Source organism: Myxocyprinus asiaticus, chromosome 32 (genome assembly GCF_019703515.2).
Source record: "Myxocyprinus asiaticus isolate MX2 ecotype Aquarium Trade chromosome 32, UBuf_Myxa_2, whole genome shotgun sequence".
NCBI classification, from domain to species: domain Eukaryota; kingdom Metazoa; phylum Chordata; class Actinopteri; order Cypriniformes; family Catostomidae; genus Myxocyprinus; species Myxocyprinus asiaticus.
Window position 1 is genome coordinate 32,176,660 of NC_059375.1, and position 19,822 is coordinate 32,196,481.

General features: G+C 39.1%; 1 protein-coding gene and 1 long non-coding RNA gene across 3 annotated transcripts in view; one reads left to right on the forward strand and one right to left on the reverse strand.

Annotated features, from left to right (window-relative positions):
* LOC127422981 (RNA binding protein fox-1 homolog 3-like) overlaps positions 1 to 19,822 on the forward strand; it is a 624,242-nt gene that overhangs the window by 409,460 nt on the left and 194,960 nt on the right. For both annotated transcript variants that reach the window (XM_051666939.1, XM_051666938.1), the window contains one exon: positions 8 to 129. In XM_051666939.1, coding sequence (XP_051522899.1) covers positions 8 to 129 — 122 coding nt within the window. The remainder of the gene's footprint in view (positions 1 to 7; positions 130 to 19,822) is intronic.
* LOC127422986 (uncharacterized) lies at positions 8,498 to 10,692 on the reverse strand. The gene is made up of 3 exons (XR_007894254.1): positions 10,331 to 10,692; positions 10,007 to 10,214; positions 8,498 to 9,192 (listed from the first exon to the last, which is right to left on the reverse strand). It is a non-coding gene; the product is annotated as an uncharacterized LOC127422986 (long non-coding RNA).

Genomic DNA, 19,822 nt, shown 5'->3' on the forward strand with positions numbered 1-19,822 from the left:
CCCATAGAAACCAAACCAGGAAACAGGCTGTGTAAAACAGGAAGTATTGCTCTCTTTGGAAACGTAGTGTACAGTGGGCTGCTGAACGATCACTTCTGGCATTTCGGGGTGCCCCTTGTCACAAGACTGGTGAGTGAATGCCCTCTTTGTGTTTTCCAAATTGGTGCCATGTTGGCACTGCCTCTCCGGTCCCTTTGCCACCTTGAGATCTCCCGCTGACAGGTGCGATTGGCATTAGCTGTAGCATTTGTCTGGTTAGGACTTGAACCAGAGGTGTCCATTTTTTATGCAGAACAATGCAGGTTATTGATGTGAGAGCTTGGATTTAGAAAAAGTTACTTATCAGAAAGACCTGTAACATACAAGATGACATATATGTGTACTGCAAGAAATAATTTTCTTAATCAGTAGTTTTGGGTAATTTTCCAGTAACAATATTTATTTGTGAATTCTTTATTCTTGTTTCAAGCATAAGTTTGTTCTTAAAACAACAAAAATAATTTGACAGTGGGGTAAGACAAATACACATGGTTCAAGATATGCTGTACGGGACTCATATTATCTTACACAATTGTACTTCTCATTTTACTTTTTGTTTTTAGGATGTTTAACTAGACAAAAATACTTAATAAGAGAATTATATTTTGCAATGTTCTGGTACGTATCCACATTTTAAATATCTTATTATTATTTCAGTAAAGATGTCTTAAATATGAGTAGAAATAATTGCATGTTCATAACCATCATCCATCATTATATCCATATCTAAATAAAGTGATGAGTCACAGTAGTACAGTAACACAGGTAACATTGATACTCAATTAAAATATTACATCATGTATCATTTATGTTTATTTGAGCTTTCTCATCTGGTAGTTATGTCAAATCCCAGAGAACACCATTGGAAATAGGGCTGATCTTGCAGCCAAATGTCATGTTATCCTCCTTTTTTTCTTTGCCTGCCTTTTTTTTCAGTCATGCAAGATCTAAATGAGTAGATAATGCATTGGCAGATGATGTGTCTGTTTAAGCACTGAATATTAGTTGGCTACTCAAGTTTTAATTAAACTGTAATCTTAGCACATGTCAGTGTCTCTCTCTTTTTATGAATGGATAAATATTGATGCTACATCTTCCTCTGAAATATGTCAAACAGTATTAGCATACAGGCACAGAAGGACAGGGAGGAAGCAAATGGAGCAATTTATTGCCTTATACTCTATTAAGATAAAAAAGGATTTAGAGGATCAGAAGTGTAAATCTCTAAGGGTTACTTGTTTTTTGCTGGTTTCCCAACTGAGCGAGCAAACATGTTTCAGAAGAAAACTTGGGCTGAAGAGTTGGGACATAGTTAAAGCTTCTGTCTTCTGTGCTGAGGGGAATGTAACATCATTTGAATCTGGTCACTTTTATTGTATTGGAAAAGATTCAATAAAGGGTATGGTGACCGATACTAAGATTCTACCAAACATCTCTTTTTGTGGTCCATGGAAGAAAAAAGGTAATAAGGGTTTGGAACAACATGAGTTGGAGAGTAAATGATGTTGTAGTTTTCATTTTGGAAGTAAATATCCCTTTAAGACTTGTTTTCAGAAAAGTGTCCTGAAAATATGTGTATTTTGTCTTGTGGTACTGCCTTGTTTTAGCCCAAGAAAGGATTGTGCCAATATATGGTTAATAGTTTTTATATTCTGTTCTTTTTAAATTGTAATTTTCTCCATTCTTTTACTATTTATATAATTGTAAACACAAACACACATACACATATGCTTTTCCACACATGAAGCTGCATTCTGCTTGACTTTACAACAAATCTTGCATGACAGTGTGATGTCAGCTTTAGACACCTGTCAGTTTGCCATCTTAATTACATTGTATTCAAAGGTGTTTCACGCAGCAGAAAACAATGTCACTTTGTCTTTACAGCTTTTGGTTGAGACCATGCTAGAGCAACATGAGCATCATTCCAGTAAGTAAAAAAGGTTTTATGAGTAATAAACTTCCAAGTTTTTAGCTAAACAGAATCAGCATTGAAACAAAGTGTAATTAATAAGTTATAGTCTAATGTGTAATTTGCCTTTATTTACTTTATTGGTTGGTATAATCAGGAGGCTCAAAGCAATTACCTGTATCAACTTTTCCAAACTTTAATCTTTCCGCTTTACTTCTGGACATAGAAGCTTCTACTAATGGTATTTGGAAATGCAATGCTTCGAATAGCCAAAGCACATTTAGTGTTTAAGTGTGCTTGCATGCTACCACTCAAATCACTATAAATGGGTTTTACGTCGGCTAAAAACCACATGCCTTTTTGACAAATTAAGCAAATTACTCAGTGCCTCTGTAATCAAGTGGAACAGCGCTGTCTTGCCCATTATATGCTTGTTTTTTTATTAGACCATACCTCCATGCATTTCACTTCCTATGCTGGTTTGATTATGGGAATGTGCTTTTAACTAAAATGGACTTGTGGCGCCAATCCATTCTTCAAGCCCCCAAAATTCACTGCGCCACTAAACTGCACCTTAACCAGATTAAGACACTTGAACCTGTTTGGAGAATCGAGCCTCCCCACCAGATGGAGAGAAATGGAGGGCGGTTGTTTTTGAATTAGGTCTTACTCGATTTTCCTTGGCGGGTTAATGAATAAATGAACTGGCGCGGTAATTAGAAGGGAGTGCGATGAGAGAGAGGGAGAGGAGCATGCAGCTCCATTGAGTTTATGGAAGCAGAAATGATGACGTTGGGTAAAGCACTGATTAGGAAGGTATAGCTCAGGGGGACGAACTGCCTGATAGGGTAGGGTTTAATGTGTGCTTGTGTGTGTATCTGCATTTGGAGGGAGGACTTGGCTTCATTGTAAGGTGCTTTAAGTGCTTGGCTTCCATGCAACATGGCATGGATCTATTTTTTTGAGGTGGCACAAGTGACAGTTCTAGCTCACTTGGTGCCTTAGACGAGATAAGACATAACCAAAGGGGGAAAGAAATGCACTAAATAATTAACTAATGTATATTAATCAAGTGTAAGATGTATTAGTTTTGTTGTACAGTTTCCATTCAGCATACAAAAAGACCTGGGTTCAAATCCCGACCTAAAAATACAGGTGCATCTCAATAAATTAGAATGTCGTGGAAAAGTTCATTTATTTCAGTAATTCAACTCAAATTGTGAAACTCGTGTATTAAATAAATTCAATGCACACAGACTGAAGTAGTTTAAGTCTTTGGTTCTTTTAATTGTGATGATTTTGGCTCACATTTAACAAAAACCCACCAATTCACTATCTCAAAAAATTAGAATATGGTGACATGCCAATCAGCTAATCAACTCAAAACAACTGCAAAGGTTTCCTGAGCCTTCAAAATGGTCTCTCAGTTTGGTTCACTAGGCTACACAATCATGGGGAAGACTGCTGATCTGACAGTTGTCCAGAAGACAATCATTGACACCCTTCACAAGGAGGGTAAGCCACAAACATTCATTGCCAAAGAAGCTGGCTGTGCACAGAGTGCTGTATCCAAGCATGTTAACAGAAAGTTGAGTGGAAGGAAAAAGTGTGGAAGAAAAAGATGCACAACCAACCGAGAGAACCGCAGCCTTATGATTGTCAAGCAAAATCGATTCAAGAATTTGGGTGAACTTCACAAGGAATGGACTGAGGCTGGGGTCAAGGCATCAAGACACAGACATGTCAAGGAATTTGGCTACAGTTGTCGTATTCCTCTTGTTAAGCCACCCCTGAACCACAGACAACATCAGAGGCGTCTTACCTGGGCTAAGGAGAAGAAGAACTGGACTGTTGCCCAGTGGTCCAAAGTCCTCTTTTCAGATTTGTATTTCATTTGGAAACCAAGGTCCTAGAGTCTGGAGGAAGGGTGGAGAAGCTCATAGCCCAAGTTGTTTGAAGTCCAGTGTTAAGTTTCCACAGTCTGTGATGATTTGGGGTGCAATGTCATCTGCTGGTGTTGGTCCATTGTGTTTTTTGAAAACCAAAGTCACTGCACCCATTTACCAAGAAATTTTGGAGCACTTCTGCTTCCTTCTGCTGACCAGCTTTTTAAAGATGCTGATTTCATTTTCCAGCAGGATTTGGCACCTGCCCACACTGCCAAAAGCACCAAAAGTTGGTTAAATGACCTTGGTGTTGGTGTGCTTGACTGGCCAGCAAACTCACCAGACCTGAACCCCATAGAGAATCTATGGGGTATTGTCAAGAGGAAAATATGAAACAAGAGACCAAAAAATGCAGATGAGCTGAAGGCCACTGTCAAAGAAACCTGGGCTTCCATACCACCTCAGCAGTGCCACAAACTGATCACCTCCATGCCACGCCGAATTGAGGCAGTAATTAAAGCAAAAGGAGCCCCTACCAAGTATTGAGTACATATACAGTAAATGAACATACTTTCTAGAAGGCTAACAATTCACTAAAAATGTTTTTTTTTATTGGTCTTATGATGTATTCTAATTTTTTGAGATAGTGAATTGGTGGGTTTTTGTTAAATGTGAGCCAAAATCATCACAATTAAAAGAACCAGAGACTTAAACTACTTCAGTCTGTGTGCACTGAATTTATTTAATACACGAGTTTCACAATTTGAGTTGAATTACTGAAATAAATGAACTTTTCCACGACATTCTAATTTATTGAGATGAACCTGTATATGCATAGTTGACACAATACTTTTGGGAAGTTGACATGTCCTTTAGTTTGAAATGCTGTACTCTATCTAAACCTATAGATTTAATTGTTTATTATACTTTTGCACCGTACTATATTATTTATTTATTTTTTGTGAAATGTTGCATAGTGAGTCTTCAAAAATATTGCATAAATAGTTTTCATTTATCAATTAAGTCATACTAAATCCAGTAAATATAAATAAAAGCTAAATCAATAATTGGTGTGACCACTTTTGCCTTCGAAACAGCACCAATTCTCCTAGGTACATCTATATACAGTTTTTCTTGGTTGTTGGCAGATAGGATGTTCCAAGCTTCTTGGAGAATTCGCCACAGTTCTTCTATCTATTTAGGCTCTCTGTGTTGCTTCTGTCTCTTCATGTAATCCCAGACTGACTCGGTTTTCAGTGGGGTCTCTGTGGGGGGCACGCATGCCATGTGTTGCAGGGCTCCCTGTTCATCTATTCTATTCTTTTCTATTCTTTTCTATTCTATTTACAAATAGAATGTTTGGGAGTCTAAAATGCATATTTCTTATTGACAAACTAAAGCTGAAGGTATAAATAACCATCTTAAGACAAATGTTTTTGTGAAGCATCTTATGTGCCTAAGACTTTTGCACAGTACTGTATATAGTATACATACATAAACTGACTAAATTTAGACACAAGATTTGTGAGCTGAGAGTTGTGGTTGTTTTGAAATTTGCATTTATAATCCACTCAAAAATCAGTTTCTTGGCTTGACACTTCTGCACCATGGTGTGATCACATCATCTTCTTTGCAAACAAAGGCAATGGAGGGCAGGTGGAGGGGACAAAGGAAATACTTATGTCCAGTAGCCGTGGATGGATTTGCATGGCCCTGCACATAATGCTGAATCCTGTCAGATTGCACTCAGAGCTGAATTTCAGCTTTTCAGCAGAACGTGTGAAATTGATAGTACTCTGAGGCTGCTCAGGCCTTGGCAGCTCACAAAACGAACGCAAAGCTCTAAAGACAGAGACTTTTAATATTTGGCAAGCTTGTGCAGCAAGGAAACATTTCTCTATGTGGTGTGCAGACGCATTTCTGCTCACTTCTGGTGTTTTTAGTATGGAGTAAAAAAAAGGAGAGAATCTCTCGTTTTCTGTTCCCACCGAATATTCCAAGGCTTGCACTTTTCCCAAGACCTGCTGCGCTTGCGGCCAATATGGCATCCCAGATGTGTTCACCTGCCGTTGGCAGCAGCCAGCTCCTAATTAAGACAGTCTGGCTTGGCCACCGGCTCAGCCTGGGCCTGCTCAGACCAAACCTTGCCCATCTGCCCTGCTGAAAGAAGAAAAACACCACCTTTACACTTCACTCCGCTTGACACCTGCTCTCAGGTGCACAGAGAGGGCGTTAGTTGCTGCAGGCAGAGTGAGAATGTGCATGACTGTGTACCAATGAAGGATAGATCTTGCATCAAAATATGTATACTCTCCTGCTACATAGTGTGCATAAAGTAGTTAAATGATTAGGATGTCCGAATATTTAGTAGTTAAACAATATTTGCAAATAATAATAATAATAATTTTTTACTCAGTATTTTTTTCTTGGTTTCCTCTACAGATACCTAAAACAAAACACATACTTGAAGTCTAGATTTCAGAAAGCTAACACAATTTAGTAATGCTTATGCTTAAAACAAGAAATGGGGTGGGGAAAATAAACTTAAAAGGAAAACACGTTTATTTTTTGTACCCATTGTAGCGAATTACATCAAATGATTAATTTAGATCTTTGCACGCATTCTCCCACCATTATATGTAGGGAATCAGTATGTGTGAGCTAGGAATTAAATTAAACTGTCCTTAGTCTACATTATTATGTAAGGAAATGTATAATGGAATTAGTCGCGTTCGACAACCATTATAAATTAGATAAATGACAAATAACTAGATTATTTGTCTGAATAAAATTCTCCACAATTAAAATCGTAATACAACGTCTCATTGTATCCGCTCACAATTTCTATAGTAAGGAATAAGCTTTAATAAGGGAATTATGATTAATTCTCTTATTGGAGTAATTATTCTCATGGCTTATTGAAAATAATATTACATATATTTAGTTACAGCTTTGAAGTGAAATATTTTAAAACAGGGAGGAGATTATTTATCAAAATATACCACAGTCAAATTATCTTTAAAATGGAAATATGAATAATTAATCATAACTCGTTATAATTAATTATAAACATTTGGATCAGTTAATAAAATTAACTCGATGTAGCTGAATTAACATTACAATCAATTAATCTGTTCGTCCAGCGAACATTCAGTATTGATCGTCTAACAACTCTCAGAAAGGATATTTTACATGGGAAATGGAAAAGTGAAAGTGAATGAAACAGGAACAGAACAGGGGAATGAAGCTATGAAAAGAGTAATTTAACCATCTAAAAGAACCATCAGTTTCTTACTTCAAAGCACCTTTGTTAACAAAGGGGTTCACAGCTTATACTAAACCTCTGTTTAGTTAGTTAATTGTATGATACTTGCAATGCCTTGGCGGTTGAGAGAGCGCTCGGATGCAGTCTCAGGAGAAAGTCTTGATGGTTCCTTGAGTCGATGGTGTTGAAGTTGCAATCAATTTCATCCGTGTTGAATGAAGAAATGATGATGAACTTGCGGTGTTAGTTTGACTCTGTTATGGTCGAGGAAGTTACACATGGCTTGATGTGTTTGAGGCCTGCCGGCCTGCGACTTCGCGGTCAGACCGGGTGTTTCCTGTCCCACACGAGCAGCAACCATGAGCAGAAGCGAGAAAGAAAAAGGGAAGAGAGAGAAGAGGAGGGAGGTCACTCCGACAGTGCCCTTTAACTCCTGAGGGAGGTCACTCCTCTCGAGTTTGGCTTGACCAATGAGAAAGGTGCAATTTTTCAGTGGGAAAAGTTCCTTTGTTTGGAAGCTGACTCATTTGCATCATTGGAGTAAGCTAGCAGTTTGTGCCCCTTTATGCTCTGATTAATATAACAAGCTTACAATGCATGCTAGAAGGGGGTGCTATACTCCAATGTTTAGGGCATCACACAAGGATTAATTTGATAGGAAGCATGATACCAATAATTTTACATTATCTAGTGGTTCTGTCATAAAGCGTGCACAAAACGGTATACAGTACAAAAGACACTATACGAGACAGTAATAATCATACACACAATGTCCTTAGGATATGCATGTTCATTTATAGAACAGTTTGTCTATAAATTAATGAAGAAAAGTCTGTTTTATGGGCTTTATGTGTCTTTTCTATGGGGGAATGGAGTGAGTTACTTCTTCCCACATTCCTTTGCTTTGCATGTGGCTACCTTCCCCCACCTGGAATGTCTATGAGGTCCACTAGTTGCTGGACTAGTGTCAGCAAAGGGGGAGTAAAAGGTCATGATTAGTGGGAGAGCCGACATCTCAGAGTCTGCTTTGGCCTACTTGGACCTTTGCTTGTTACGGTCTTGAGACGTCTGTTGGATTATTCGTTAAATAATGAATAATTGTGTGTCTGATTGGTCCAGATGCTACACCATGGATGAAAAAAACGCAAGAAAACCATAGTAAGAAAATGAGTTTTTGCAGTTTCCTCGGATGACGTGCTGCACCTGCTGAGATTCAACTTGTGCACTCATTGCTATCCCATAAAATTCATAAAACAATGGTGGAGAACTGTGAGTCAGGCAGCTCTTTTCAAGTGTAAGTGCTATAGATATCAAGAAAGTTGTTAATTGTGGTTAAGTTGTAATAAATTAACAACACCCGAATAAATCGTTTTTTTAGTTTTTATTAGTACAGCATATTATAGGTCAAAGAACACACAGGATGTAGTATGTCTGGGAATGTATTTATGCTACACAACTGCATACTTGAAGAACATTCTTTATTAACAGTTGAGAAGTAAGTTATTTATCGATTTCAGAACATACTAAGAAAGTACAGGAATTCGAATGCAGCTGAAGTGAACTAAAGGTGAGCTGTTTTTGCACAAAATGCATGTAGCACATCTGTCCATTTTCAGTTTTTCTCTCTATTTCCATCTTTTCCTTTGCACTGCATCAGAGCAAAGTATGTAGCCATTTACAAGCTTGTGCCACACTTTTTGGCATGTCTAAAAACTCAGCGTCACAGCTCAGTGCAAGCCTATAAGCCTAGAGAAAGATCAGGCGAGACATGGAGATCAAACCCATGGATCGGGCCAACAGACAACTGTACTGCACAACACTGGCATTAAATATTGACTAAACAAATTGCGAGTCGGGGGAGTAAGAGAAAATGACAAGGAGCATAACCAGTTCATGGCTCTGACTTTTTCCCTTCTTCTTCATCTGAGAGAAAAGGTTTCTTGTCTCTGTAATGGAAAATGATGTCCCCAGGGCCAGTCGTCCTCCCAAGTGCTTAACCTCAACAAGCAGCACCCTCGGCATGCTGGGAAAAATAATGCAGATAGTGCTAGAGAAAAATGGAGAGTCAGAGAAAGAGTGTTGTGGGTGTGCTTCAGAGAGAAAGAGAAGCAGGGAAAGATTGAGGATGAAATGGAGATGGAGTGTAAAGGGATATCACATACAATAAAGAAGATGATTAGTGTAGCTAATACAGAGACAATGGAAATAAAAAAAATTGATTAGTGGTACAAGTTCACTAACAAATTATAGTGTTTTAATAGGAATAGTTCACCCACAAATGAAAGTTGTCATCATTTATTCACCCTCGTGTTGTTTCTTTCTTCCATGGAACACAAAAGGAGATGTTAAGCAAAATGTTATCCTCAGTCACCATTCACTTTCATTGCATCTCTTTTCCATACACTGAAAGTAAATATTGACTGAAGCTGAAATAGTGAACGTTCTGCACTAAAGAAAGTCATAGGGGTTTAGAACAACATGAGGGTGAGTAAATAAGTTTAGAATTTTAATTTTGATAGAACAATTCTTAAAGGGTTGTGTGATGCTTTTTTTTATTATAAAATAAAAATATAGATAATTATAAGACCTAGATAAAACCTCTAATACCTCTTTAATATTTATAAGCACAATGTCATATGTTAAACTGTGAACTGTGAACAGTCTCACATTTTTCAAACATACTTTGTTCTAATTAAAATGATCTGAGAGCCAAATTAGCATTTTCTAAAAATCCTAATATGGACATGCAACAGTACAGAGGTTGATATTTAAATGTACTGCACTGTTGCTGCCTGTTAACAGCATGGGTTTGAAAATGGCTGAGACAGCTGAGATATTAAACGAAAGTCTAACATCCCATAACAACCCCACCACCCCCCCACCCCCACGCTAAAAGGTGCATACCTGCGTACACATGCACTTAGGCACTCAGAACACATTCCTGCACACACACACAAAAAAGAGCAACCCCTTCTCATGGCATGCAACCTGTCAAACAATTCCCCCTGCTCTCCACCACCAGCGCACGCTGACTCCTGATTGGCCGAGCCACAGCGAGCCAGAATCCTGCAAGCCCCTCTCCCACTGAAACCCCAGCCTGCTCTCACTATCACTGTGCCAGAGAAAAAGATCAGTGAGAAACTAGAAACAAAGGAAAGAGGAAACACAAGAAAGAGACCAGAAAAGGCATAACATTGCACGCAGACTCGCCCTATCACGTTTACTTACGGTTTTACCCCCGTTTACTCCCCTTCTGCTGCCTTGCACCACTTTTCACGTGCATCAGTTGAGCACCGAGACCAAGAGAAGGGAAGAACTGCTCCTACTGTCTCTCCATCCTCACTAATAACCAGCAACTCTCCACACCGGCTCCCCGCGGCAGCCGGCGCAGCAAGCAACAGCCAGGAGAGCAGACGCTACTCTCTTCCCCTCCTCTCCCCTCCCCTCCCCTCTGCGCATGAATGCTGAGCCTCTCCATGGCTGTATCAGTGCCTGAAGTGTCAATGGACTCTTCTCCCTGCGGAGAAACACTGCCTCACTGAAGGAATGCAGGAAACAGCTGCCAAACACCTCCTGGAGTGCTTATAGAACTCTCCCACTCACCAATAAGACTCTGAGCAAACTGGCACAGGGCAGAAGACGTGTGCAGAGTGAGAGTGACGTGACAAAAAGCCTTTTACTGTATGTGATTATAGGAAGAAGAAGAAAAAGAGTGCGGAAAGTAAAAGGAAACAAGCAAAGAGGAAGCTGCATCTTCTACGGCTCCCTTGGTCCCTCTCCCTTCCTGTTTTTCCTCGTGACTCAATTATTATCAGAGTTCTCTTTGGTTTTTCCCAAGCGGATAGGGTGTAAACAGTTGTTGTGCTTCAACTTGTTGTCATTTCTGGACTGATCTGGGAAGAGCAAAGGCAAAGCAGATCCACTTACAAACGGACTTTCAAGCCAATAGAATCAGACCCAGGCGGCCAGCACTGTGCCCACCACTGTCCGATTTCCACCTGTGTGTGCCCACCTGCCCCGTGGCCGAAATGATGATGTACTTTTGGGTGAGTAACACCTCTATGCACATCAGTTTGGCCTTAATGCCATTGTTTCTCCATATCCTCCCATCCAAATCTGGACCTGCTTTCTATCCCACCTTGTTGAAACCTGGATCATCTCCTTCTCTATTTTTCTCCTCCTTTATCTCTTTCTCTCTCACCTACACTTCCTCTGAGTTTATCTCTTCCACTCGAATCCATACACACACTTTCTCTGGCTCAGTTACTGCTCTGCTCAGTCAGCCGTGGCTGTTCAGAATGGATAGTATTGATGCTTTTTTTGAGGACAGAGGATCATATGACCTGATTCTGCATAGCTCTGGCAATTTCTCAGCTCGCTGATGGGGAGTGTTCAAACTTGCATAGAGCAAAGTGGATGTACATTCACTTCTGCGTTATTAAATCTACCTTCATCTGGGTCACACACTTCCCCATAGCAGATTTTAAATGCTTGAAGATAATTTTAAAGGCTGTTATTCCACTGTATGTAATGTAGTATACATGCCAGTATACATGTAGTATACACTCACTGAGCACATTATTAGGAAGACCTGTACACCTTCTTATTCATGCAATTATTTAATCAGCCAATTTTGTGTCAGCAGTGCAATGCATAAAATCATTCAGAAACGGGTCAGGAGCTTCAGTTAATGTTTACATCAAACATCTGAATGGGGAAAAAAGTGATCTCAGTGATTTCGACTGTGGCATGATTGTTGGTGCCAGACGGGCTGGTTTGAGTATTTTTGTAACTGCTGATCTCCTGAGATTTATTAATATAAAAATAAATTAGAGTTTACTCAGAATGGTGCCAAAAAACAAAAACATCCAGTGAGAGGCAGTTCTGCAGACTGAAATGCCTTGATGAGAAACTTTGATGAGAAAGGTCAACGGAGAATGGCCAAACTGGTTCGAGTTAACAGAAAGGCTATGGTATCTCAGATAAACACTCTCTACAATTGTAGTGAGCAGAATAGCATCACAGAATGCACAACACATCGAACTTTGAGGCGGATGGGCAACAACAGCAGAAGACCACGTCAGGCACTTTATTAGGACCATAGTGTTGCTAATAAAGTGCTCAGTGAGTGTACATTCCAAGTAGTTTGATTAATCACCACATATTTATGTGTTCTTTGGGTATATCGCACGACATATACACACACAATCTCACACATAGTGGGTATTTTTTGTATGTTAGTAAAATGCTTTCTCTTATCCCAGCTTAATATGAAGAGAAAACTAACTATATGTAAGCCATTTGTAGATGGATTTACCCAAAAAGTGTAAACACTGTGTAAACACTGTGGGTCTGTGGCACAAACAAAACATTGATCTGTTCATTTGAACATCCTGACCACCAATGGCGTGAAGTTGGGGTGGGACTATCTGTTTTTCTGACCAATGAAAGTTGATGGGAAGTGGTCAGGAAACCTGTTTGGTGATACGAGTGGTGCACAAATTACACAATTCAGCTTTACTGTAGAAATTACACAAATTACACAATCCAGCTTTACTGTAGAAAGGAATTACTCTCCCCATTTCTCAATGAGTGAGAAGTCGTACCTTAACCTCTGCTCAAACATTTCAAAATAATGAGGGGATGAAAGCCGAGAGTTGCAGCGACACTAGAAATGTCTAGCTGTGCTGAATATGGGCTTTTAGCTGTTGCTTAGTCGCATCTTCCATACAGGAAGCCCTCCTTCGCCATAAACCTGTTTCCCGTCCACCATCCCTTTCCCTCAGCCCCATGATGTTCCCTCTCTCCCTATCAGGGGCCAGATAAAAAGTGCACGCTCGTAGATGTGGCAACCAGGATTTAATGATCGTCAGAAAGCAATCTCTCATCTTTGAGCTGGCTGTGCTCTTTGATAGTGCCGACTGCCCATTAATCATTCCCCTTCATCACTCTAGTCTCATCCGGCCCAGTGCGGGGCAGACGGGCTCCACAGCAGCCGCTCGCCCTCATGCAGATGGAACAAGCTGTGTCACGGGGCCACAGGGGCCCGTTCTTTTAGTTCAATTTCTGATAGCCCAGGTGAGGCCCGTTCTTTTAGCTTACTTTCTGATAGCCCAGGTGAGAGGGGAGATAAAATTTACCCCTGTCAGACATCCTGTAACTGATTAGCTCACACAGGAGAGTGATGGTTATTTGTGATGACGGATAGCTCTTTGTGTGTTTGTTTGTGTGTGTGAGATTGTGTGTGTTTGTAGAGAGTATTATTCCAATTTCTGAGATCAGTATACGTCAGAATATAGTCTGACAAAATTATTTTTTTTTTTTTTTGGACTCTGGATGTGTGTGAACAAGAAGGTGATTTCTCTCACATCTTCAACAAGGGCATAGCTGTGAATTTAGCGTACAATTACGGATTTAATGATGATATCACGGGGCGGAGGAGTGCATCTCTGTGTCTGTTCAATAATAAATAATTGAGAGCTCAGAGAGAGGGGCTTGTTTTTCAGCAAGCAAGTGTAGAGATGGAAGAGCGTAGAGCTTGTGCTTGGTTTGAAACAGCATGTTGGCCTATTTTTATGCACCCCCGCAAGCCTAGACCTAGACAACCTCTGCCATTTAGTTTTAATGAGATGTCCTATTGGTAATGTGTTCCACATCACCAAATTCTTTGTTGTTTGTGATACAAAAAAAAAAAAAAAACCTTTCAACATCAATACCAGTGAATTGTACGATTCCAGATACCAATTTTAATACCACAGCAAAAATTAAAATACTATTGATTGCAATCCTTTAATTAAACTTCATTATTAATAAAAATATTACCCAATTAAATTAAACAATGACTTATGTAGTATTCAATAATTTCTCAATGTGTTTTTCAAATAATTATGTTTACTGTTTACTTAAATACTTAAGGAAAATAAGGGAGACTGTGGCTAGTTGGAACACTTTTCCTACAGTAAATATTTCTTAGAGTAGGTTTATTTTTTAAAGTAAACTTCTGCAGGGGCCTGGGTAGCTCAGTGGTAAAAGACGCTGGCTACCACCCCTGGAGTTCACTAGTTCAAATCCCAGCGCATGCTGAGTGACTCCAGCCAGGTCTCCTAAGCAACCAAATTAGCCCAGTTGCTAGGGAGGGTAGACTCACATGGGGTAACCTCCTCATGGTCACTATAATGTGGTTCGTTCTCGGCAGCCTAATTGATCAATTGTATAAATGGATGATATTTAAAACATGTGACAACCTGCCTCAATGAAAATGTGAAAAATATATTTGTCCTAAGAACATTTAAAATTTGCCTTCTTAATATAGTTGACTCTTGCCTAAATGTATGCCAGTGTGGTGTGATTATGTTTGCTTGTTTATCCAAAAGCTAAAACAAAAATATGATGATAGTGAAAATTGACTTTTTAGAGTTTATTCTAATTTAAGAGGGTTTTAAACTAAGCATTTTGAAACCAATATACAGTATATAACCTCTACTAAAGAAAACACACATTTACGCAGTTGGAGTTTTGACTCAAAATCTTATTGTTACTTAGATATACAGTAGCCCTAGTGACAACTTTCATATATGACAACTTTCCCCGGTCTCCCCTATAAATAAAGAACAAATAATCGAAAATGCAAGCAATAGAACAAATAAAAATAATAGAACAAAGACACAAATTAAGTAAGCATGGTGTCAACTTCAGATATATAACAGCAGGATCAAGTGATCAAATAAAGATTCAGAAATGTAAAAAGTAACAAGAACTCCTTAAATTATTGTATAATATTACAAAAAGTACAAAAAACAGACAACATTGACGTGCGTTTATTAGGCTAGATTCACCAACAACTCAGTAATGACCATTGAAAAGTCTAGCAATGTAATAAGTCCATGACTGTCATTGTTTTGATCGGTTACATGTTGCTTATAAACAATGCAGCAAAACAAATTGTGCAACAACAGTTTATAGATTAGCCTAATCTCTTTCTAGAGACACTGCCATTTTCGTATAACACAAACCAAAGTTTTTTCGCTGCTGTACCACACATTGTTCTAAAAGTATAACAACAGATTTTAGGAGGACAGGCTTGCTTTTGTGGTTCTCTGAAGCAGCGTCAATCAGCCATGGAATTCAAAGTGGAGAGCGGCAGCCACTGGTGTCATATTGCTAAATGAAATGCTTGTTCTAATTTGTCACCACTTTAATTGATCTGTGTTCCCTAGTTGCATATTGTGGGTCCTGTAACATTTATCGTTTGTTCATTTCATCCAGTCGCTGTCTGGCAGCTGGAGAAAGTCTTATTCAGTCTGGTGTACAAGCTCTGGGATAGTAGCTCTAACAGGGTGACCTGCAGTTGCACCGTCTTATTTGCTAATCCTTTGTTCTTTTCTTTTCTTTTTTCCATAGACCAGCTATTTTCAGCCCTGACATTTACAAATGCATGGCGAGCAAATCTTGGTTTCTGTAAAGTCATTATTGTTGACCCTTGGCTGTTTTTGTTTTTAAAGTCGTGTGCAATACTGTCAACTCACTTGCCAACATCTCAGCATCCATGCGGTCCACTCTCACCTTTTCCCTTACCTCACTCCATTACTTTCTCACTTCGTGCCTATTTCTCTCCATATTTCTCTGTCAACGAACGAGGAAATTGTGTAAACCAAGCTGAAAAGACCAGATAAAACCAGTATGAATAGGTTCATGCTAGTCTGGTGCTGGTTTAGCTGGTGGATCTGCTGTTCACCAGCAAAATTTTGCTGCTAAAGCTGGTTAAACAAAGTATTGCTGGTTAATCTAGTTAGGAAGCCTGGTGGAGACACCAGCACACCAGCTTCCCATTTTAGGGACTAGCACCCGGAACAACATAAAGTGGACCCAAAAACCATTTGGACACTTTTGGAAACTTAAAAATGTATGCATTTCATTGCACTAGTGGAATCTGCAAACAAATCATGCTAGACATTTTTTTTTATTTATTAATTTTTTTCAGAATTAACTTAAGAGACATTTTTGCATATACCTTTAACCAACTGGTATCAATGGAGTTTTTACTGTATGTGTGAAGTTAGTTCCCCTTAAGTTCACACAGGTGTTCTAGCAGAATAACCACAGGTGTAGATCACCACATTAAATGTTGGAATATACTGGAGAAAACTGTCCAAATACTTCTGGTCTTAATTTTGATCTATTAGTTTATCATTTGAAGCCTAGCTTTTTAAATGTACTTATTGGGGTCACTGTTTGCTGGTGACCAGATTTGCTGGTCTTTTCAGCAAGGAATGCAGGAACCACATTGCAATGGTGAGGTGCTCTGGATCAACTTCCAAAACTCAAACCTCCCACCTATTTTTACAGGCTCCTGGGGCCCTCACTGCCAGTGCAGGGGCTCCTGCTGCTCCTCCCTCAGTCATGTATATTCCCACAGCCTCACGCTGGCTCTTACACGACCGTCACGGCCTAATCTTCACTTCGCTGCAGATAAGACCATTAAACAGCAGAGAAGGAGAGGGATTTCTCCCTGGGCTGCAAAAGGCATATGTGCACCAATGATAATCATGCTGTTCTGCAGATAGTAGAGTGAAAAAGAGAAGGAGAAACAGAAAGAGATGGCTAATGGTGGCTGTTTACACAGGGTTTCCCAGGAAAAAGGTCATTACAGGGACGCTCCATTATCTCTCACTCTCTCTCGTTCTCCATCTTTCAGAAGGTGTGACTTCAGGGCATTATCCCCAACACAGTTTAATGCCTGACACCTTTCTAATGGACTGTGACAATGAGAGGTGAGGTGGTCGGCCGCTGTGAGAGATCAGTGACCCCTGCAGAGTAGGGATTGCACCGACTAGTTGATTAGTTCTGCAGCTGGTCAACCTGTTGGATGTTGACTGATCGTGGATCGCATGACTTCAGTTGTTCTATACATTCTGACAGTAGAAGGAAAATTCCTCTGTCCACAAACTGCCCCTGTGTCCAATAAAAAAAATAAAAATTAAAAATAATTCTTAATCAGTATTTTTATCTTGTTTTCCAGACATATCTAATAAATAAAAAAGTACAAAATAAAAATAAAGAACAGTTTTTCTTGTTTTAAGCATAGATTTATGCTCAAAACAAGAATAAACAATTTACCAATGGGTTATGAAAAATGTATACATTTAAATATATATTCTCCAAAGACTTAATGCCTCATGCAATTTTGCTTTCCTAAGTAAATTTAAATTGTTTTGTTATGGATGTTTTTACTGGAAAACAAGACAAAAATAAAATTAATATTTTATTGATGTTTTACAGTTAAGCTACATATCATTAGTTTTGAATAATAACCTGTAACAGGCAATTATTTTTGCCATTAATTCCAAAAGTGGCGAGAAAGTGAACCTGGAGTGCTTTGCATTTACAAAGGACATTTTAAACGTACAATGTTGCAAGTGGTTCGGACATCGAAGATGGTGTGACATCTCAGTTTCCATACAAGCAAAAATTCTTGCGAAACACTTTACAAGTAATCAAGTGTTGCCCACAGCCTGACAGAAACTATAAGTGAGTAGGACTGTTTTTGCACTGTTTTTTGACAATGAAAGCAGAATGAATCTGTCATCGGAAATATGCACCCTTTTATTTGTCAGCTGCACAGACATTCTCTCTGCTCACAATCTCTGTTAACACAGTGTTAGACTTTCTGGAAATAGCAAATATCACAGATGCAGCATGGCGTATCATGAGACATTTACATAAGCTAAATATTGACCGGCTGACTAGTCAACTAGCTGACTAGTAAAAATGAGTAGTTGTGCAAGCCCTGTTGCATAGTCCCCTGGCTCCAGACACAGGGATCAATAGTGCTGTGGTCAGGCCCAAGAATGGAGAGTCGGGTCAGGCACAGGGCTTCTGCGTCCTCAGGCCACCCAGCCAAGCAGTGCACCGAGAGAGAGGCTGATCATAAAATGAACATTTGCAGAAGTCATAAAGCGATGAGCATAATTACTCAGAGTTCTTGAATCAGCATGCTCAGACAGTTGACTTATTAGGGGGGATGTTGGTCATCCTGTATTCCGAGGGCACGTCCTTTATTAAACCCAAATGGCAAGGAGTTTAAAGAGGTTGAGCAAAGTGAATTATAGAATTTGAGATAAAAGGTTCTTTTTTTTAGATGACATTCCAGGCTTAATGAGTGCCGTAGCTTAGATAGGACATAAAACAAAAAAAACTCCTAATAACTCTAATAACTTAGTAGTTCTTTACATAAGTGTAAGATGTAACAGTATAGTGGTGCAGTTTTTGTTTGCCGTGCAATGGTGTCCTAGGTTCAAATCCCATCATAATATATAATTTGTTTATGAACCAGGGCCTGTATTCACAAAAAATCTTAAGACTAAAAGTAGCTCCTAATGTGGAAATTTAGGAGCAACTCTTAAAAATTAGGGGCATGTCACTACTAATTTTAGGACTAGATTGCTCATGACATCATATCAGTGAAGCCACTGCGCCACCATATTGCTATCCCCAAACATTCCAATGTCCCTATTGACTTAAAAGGAAATCATCTCATTTCAGCGAGTAAACGTTAGTCATTCAATCACTGATGCATGTACATCCCTACAACGCAAACGTCCCACACATATAATAATAATTATTTTTTTTTAAATAGGGAATTTTCACCTCTAACAAACTTCATCAGCGAACAGATCAGCAGAATGTAAACAAGTTCACTGAAACTGAGGTAAGATGCAAACAGATATTTTCAGACTTATTTATTGTGAACATCGAAGTGTTTGTTCAGAGTTACTTGTTTTATGTTTTTATCAAAAAGTGCCTTGTTTTCATGGTCACTTGAATAATAGCGCACGCTCTCTCTCCCTCTATCACAAGAGCAGCGGGCGCTGAGATTGAGAGAGACACGCAAAGCAAAGTTGGTTAAAATTCAACTGATACTCTTGATTTAAATGGTAAACGAACACGTATTTATGACATGTATCCATGTATGACTACAGAGAGAACTTCAATATGAAAACAAGCAAATTCTGGGCATTTAAGGCGATTTGGAAATCCCGGTCTGACATTTTTAAAGTCCCTTTCAGGGGTAAGAACATATTGTCATCCTAAACAAGCAGATATTACAGCTTTTCCTACTTACATTACAACTTGTGGACAGTTTTGCCGCTTCCTTTGGTTATCGTTGTGCTGTACTGATAGGCTGAACAACGGGGCAGGTGCATGCTCTGACATCGCGATCTGTGTATATCTTCTCCCTCATAATGAATAGTATCCATAACAAGCGAATTAAACATTAAACATGATTGTCACTAGAGGGCAAAATGCAACTGTCATGTCTGCAGGTCGGAGACGGTGAAACAGGGGTGTTTTCGCCTGTCAGTCATTGATGCTCTATGGCAGATGGCCGCTCGAATACTTCCGGTTGCTTCACCTCCAGCTGGCAGTTTACTGGCAGTTTACCGATGTATCAGCGATCCAGTTATATATATATATATATATATATATATATATATATATATATATATATATATATATATATATATAGTGATTTTAACATTAAAAGTAGCTCCTAAACCAATGACAGCTTAGCAGTCCCCCTGAGGACTTCAAGCTCCCTACGAGTTACTCACAAACGATCCCAAACATGACTGATGTCATCAATCCACACATTAAAAACTATATATTAGAATCTTATTATGACATTTACTGTTTGAATCACAATTGAGTTGCTGTATTTTA